This window comes from Myotis davidii, unplaced genomic scaffold (genome assembly GCF_000327345.1).
Source record: "Myotis davidii unplaced genomic scaffold, ASM32734v1 scaffold575, whole genome shotgun sequence".
Classification (NCBI taxonomy): domain Eukaryota; kingdom Metazoa; phylum Chordata; class Mammalia; order Chiroptera; family Vespertilionidae; genus Myotis; species Myotis davidii.
Window position 1 is genome coordinate 1,700,366 of NW_006290306.1, and position 5,011 is coordinate 1,705,376.

At 50.5% G+C, this 5,011-nt stretch overlaps 1 protein-coding gene across 2 annotated transcripts in view; it reads left to right on the forward strand.

The window, feature by feature from the left end:
* Positions 1–2,866: 2,866 nt before the first annotated feature.
* SLC11A1 (solute carrier family 11 (proton-coupled divalent metal ion transporter), member 1) overlaps positions 2,867–5,011 on the forward strand; it is a 10,028-nt gene continuing 7,883 nt past the window's right edge. Inside the window, exons 1-3 of one of the 2 annotated variants that reach the window (XM_015563615.1) lie at positions 2,867–3,215; positions 3,728–3,861; positions 4,717–4,839. In XM_015563615.1, the coding sequence (XP_015419101.1) occupies positions 3,209–3,215; positions 3,728–3,861; positions 4,717–4,839 (264 nt within the window). In that variant the 5' untranslated portion in view covers positions 2,867–3,208. The remainder of the gene's footprint in view (positions 3,216–3,727; positions 3,862–4,716; positions 4,840–5,011) is intronic. The other variant, XM_015563614.1, reaches the window with a different exon arrangement.

Below are 5,011 nucleotides of genomic sequence, written 5' to 3' on the forward strand. Positions count from 1 at the left end.
TTGATTTTTTACAGAGAGGAAGGGAGAGAGATAGAGAGTTAGAAACATCGATGAGAGAGAGACATCAATCAGCTGCCTCCTGCACATCTCCCACTGGGGATGTGCCCGCAACCCAGGCACATGCCCTTGACCGGAATCGAACCTGGGACCCTTCAGTCCGTAGGCCGACGCTCCATCCACTGAGCCAAACCGGTTTCGGCTCGTCTGATTTTTTTACTGTTGAGTTTAAGAGATTTTTCTATCTCTAGATACGGGTCCTTTGTCAGATAAGTGGTTTGCAAATATTTTCTCTGAGTCTTTAGCTTGTCTTTTTATCTTTTTACAGGGTCCTTCACAGAAAAAAAGTTTTTAAGTTTTATGAGATCCAATTGATCAGTTTCTCCCTTTTATGGATCATGCTTTTTGGTGTAAAGTCTAACAAGTCTTTGTTTAGTCTTGGATTCTAAAGATTTTCTCCTACTTATTTTTTCTAAAAGTTTTATATTTACATTTCGGTTTGTGCTTCACTTTGAGTGAATTGGGTTTCATGAAATTTCACTGCACACATGCAGGGTTCAGTATCCAGCAACAGCTCCAGGTGCAAGGGGACTGATATGCAGGTTTCTAATCCTCTAGCTCACACAGCTCCCGCTCTCTGCTACTCTGTCAGAACCTCTGCTCTTAACCATTACACTATAATGGTTAAGTTAAAGGTTGTACGGAGTATTGATCAGTTGTTAATCAATTATACTTATTGAGTCCCTAACTATAAGAAAGGCCCCACAAAAGATACAAAGAAGACATCTGTCTTAGTCATGGTTCTTCAGAGAAACAGAACCAATAGATAGAGAGATGGAAATGATAGATAGATAGATAGATAGATAGATAGATAGATAAAATTTTAGGGCAGTCACACGATGGAGGCAGCGTAGACAAGGTGGTTTGGCTCAGTGGATAGAGCGTCAGCCTGCAGACTGAAAGGTCCCAGGTTCGATTCCAGTGAGGGGCATGTACCTTGGTTGCGGGCACATACCCAGTAGGAGGTGTGCAGGAGGAAGCTGATCGATGTTTCTCTCTCATCGATGTTTCTAACTCTCTATCCCTCTCCATTCCTCTCTGTAAAAAAATCAATAAAATATATTAAAAAAACAAAAACAAAAACGGGAACAAATACAATATTTGTATTTGCATGTGGCCTGTGGGCCATAGTTTGAGGACCCTGTAATAGATAGATAGACTAGTATACATAGGGAATTGGCTCACATGAGTATGGAGGTTGAGAAGCCTACTGATCTGTGCAAGTTGGAGACCCAGGAGAGCCAATGGCATACATAATTCCAGTCTGAAGGCCTGAGAAGTAGGAAGGGTAATTTCCACGGTGTAAGTTCCAGTCAAAGCTAAGTCTGAAGGCAGGAAAAAAACAAACCTAGTTCACAGGCAGTCAGGCAGAGAGAGAGAGTTCTCCCTTACTCAGCCTTTTGTTCTATTTAGGTCTTCAGTTGTCCGGATGAGGCCCATCCACAACAGCAATGGAAATCCACTTCACTCAGTCTACCAGTTCAAAGTTGATCTCCTCCAAAAACACCCTCATCAGCACACCCACATATCCAGTCACATCCTGGTCCAATCAAGTTGGCACATAAAATTAACCCTCACAACATACTACACCAGCCATGCCCACTTGAGCCCAAGGCAGTGATTGGGAAATGTGCACAAACCTAGTGGTCAGGGACGGTGATGGGAGCTTGAGCAATAGGGTTGCACAAATCATGATGCTGCTCTCTCCTGTCTGACTCATCATTCACCCCACTCCCCCACTTTCCAGTCCCTCCAGTCTCCTCCATCAACCAGGAGTCAGGGTATTGACTGCCTCCTCTGACCCTGGGTTTCCGAGCTTTGGTAAAGTTTTTGATTCAACATCGGCATACATCACATCCCAGATCAGGTCTGGCCCTGAGAACCTGACTGGGTTCTCTCTGGGTCTTGAGATCTCAGACTTTGGAGTTGGACACTCCATAACAATTCCAGTTTTGAATCTTCTTGACAGAAAAAGAAGGCCACAAGATAGAAGACATGAGGGGTTTGGGAGGGAGAAGAACTTGAGGAAGGGAAATGGGGAGCACAGAAGCTGCCAAAGGGAAGAGACTGGGAGCTGGAGGAGTCTTGCCCACCGTTTATCCAGAGGTTACAGGATAATACCTCTCAAGTAGAACCCAGCCCGTAGGGATGTTTTGTTTAGATTATACAATATTTTCAATGTTTTGGGGTCTAGTATTCAAAAAGCCTATTTTGCATAAAATTCCTAGCATCCTTGACAAATCAGAAGGCACTGTGACAATCGGCCCACATGGCAATTGGCTGGAACTCCATAGACACTGCCCTCCTCAGACAGAATACCTGACCTCTGTTTTGCTACAGTCACCACTGTTCCCTACTGTCTCCTCACACAGAGGCTCAGCATCATATGTCATTTAACACTGAGCTAGTGCTGTTTTTCTTACTCCCAACCTGTCTTATAGTTGATCTTACCAACCTGGCCTCCATGGGCATCTACATTTTAACCTCTTAGGTAGTTTGAATCCTTTATTTAATCGAAGAAACAAACTCAGAGAGAAGACATGATCTGGTGACAATCTCAAGTGAACGAGTGGCAGAACCAGGGCCAGGACTCAGTGCCCCTGTCTTATGAGGATCGCCTTGGCCAGAGTACTGAATGCATGTCCCTGAGGCAGTGTCTGGAAAGTGTTTTCCTCTGAGGCACTCAATAGGAAATGAAGCCTAGGTAGCCATCAGGACTCCCTCCCTCCCATCAGCCCAACCAGTGGTCAAGGGACTCCAGGAGAAGAGCTGGACTGCTTATGTAGGAGGTGGGTGGGGGGAAGTCAAGTGATATGGATGTGAATGCCCAAGTGGTAGAAACTATCTGGAAATCAGGGCTAACTTGGGTGATGCAGAACATGGGGTGCCTGGAAGGGAGCCACAGATATTGTGGGGCTCAGGCCAGAAGGGGAACAGAAGTCCAAGGAGACCTTTCCGCCAAAGCTGGCCACTTCTGCCTCGGAAAGTGTTTCACAACGCCCCATGTGTGTGAGGACAGCCGGGCTCATGACGGATGGGCGAGAGGGTGTGGGCTCACACACTGACATGTACTGGCACCCAGAGAGAGCCGGCGGCTGAGGAGCGGGCAGCACGCCACTCACACGCAGAAAGCGCCTGACCTGTCGTCCTCATGGCGAGTGAGTATCCCCCTCCAGGAGTGGGGAGGGGAGAGTCAGGGGGGCAAAGGAACCCCTGGTCCCATGGGAGTCCTGGTCTGGGCCATAATTCCGGACACGAGCCTGGGGTTGGGTTCTTTGCATCCCCTTTGTCTGATCCCTGTGTCCTTGGAGCCCCTGGAAGTTCTTTGGCTGCTGGAGGAGGCAGGGGTGAGGCCAAGGGGCACACGTGCCAGTGTTAGTGTCAGTCAGCCCTCCTCCGAGCCCCGTGTCCCCCTCCACATCCTCTGTGGCAGGAGAGATCTGGATGTGGGGACCTTTGCACTCACATGGAAGGAGAGTAATGCTGAAGGCTCCACTTCTGACATTGTATGGAACATTTGGTCAGGGGGTGAAGGTCATGGACCCTACATGGAAGTCAAGGGCCCCTATTCAGCTGGGCTTTGATTCTGCACTTTGCCAGGAGGAGGCAGGGGAGGACACATGGCTTTAGCCCTGGGCCACCGAAAGCAGCAGGTCACTCACCTTTGCAGGTGACAGGGTTCCTCGAAGGCTAAGCAGTCCCAGCTATGGCTCCATCTCCAGCCCGCCCAGCGCAGGGCCACAGCAAGCACCTCCCGGAGAGACCTACCTGAGTGAGAAGATCTCCATCCCGGACACAAAGCCGGTGGGAATACTGGAAACTTCCTGGACTCTTTCAGGATTGACAGGACAATATGGGGGCGGGGTGGGGTGTGTCTCACGGGCTGGGTGAGGGAGTCCCCTGAAGACCATGGCAAGTCCCTTCCAGCTCTGAGCCGCGGTGAGACAGTGTAACTGCCCCCTTCCTGCTTCTATCTCCATCACTTAGCTTACCACTTATCTAAAAATCATCAATGGCTTTCTGGATGAATCCCAGCTTTCCTATGAAGGCAAAGGGACTTGGGGTGAATTCAGGTTGGAGCCTCGAGGATTGGTTGCTAAAGGAAGGGACCTAGATAAGGGTATCGGGAGGAGCAAAGGAGGTTGTGGGCTGGCTTCTAGATGCTGTCACCTGCATTTCCAGAATCTTTAGCAGAGCCCAGGCTGCCAGACCAAGCCCTGGAATGGGGTGGGGGGCCCTTGGCTTGGGGTGGGGGGCCCTTGGCTCAGTGGACTCCAGAGAGGACGACCTATGGTCTGACAAGGAGCTGGGGAGGGAGGAACTGGACCAGGGAGGCCTGACCCCAGGAAAATCCCCTATTGGGGCTCTGGGATCTGCAGAGTCAGGGTCTGCAGGAGGTAAGCCGGTCAGGTGCAGGCAGGCTGCTGAATGTGCTGGATCCATAGCGGCCGATGGGCTGTTACTTAGCAAATCCTGCTGCTTCCTCCCACCCCGTATCCTCCACTAACCCCTGGGGAATGCGGTTCCAGGAATGGGGAATAGAGGGCCGGGCTGGCCAGCCTGGGCTGATGAGCCCCTTGGAATTCAGCTGGTGGTGAACCAACGCCAGTTATTGCAGCCTCTAGACCCAGGACATCCTCACCCCATTTCCACCCACAGGGCACGTTCAGCCTGAGGAAGCTGTGGGCCTTCACGGGGCCTGGCTTCCTCATGAGCATCGCTTTCCTGGACCCAGGAAACATCGAGTCGGACCTGCAGGCTGGTGCTGTGGCTGGATTCAAAGTAATGGAGTTGGGGCACTGTGGGGAGGGAGGGTGACCCGATTAAGAAAGTGGAGACCCCAGCTTGCCCCTTTTCCCCAGAGTGGCCTGCATGGCTGCTGTTCATGGGAGATGCTAGGTCCTAATGGGCCGGAAAAGGTCCCCAGGGCATCCCTCCCAGAATGTGGATGTAT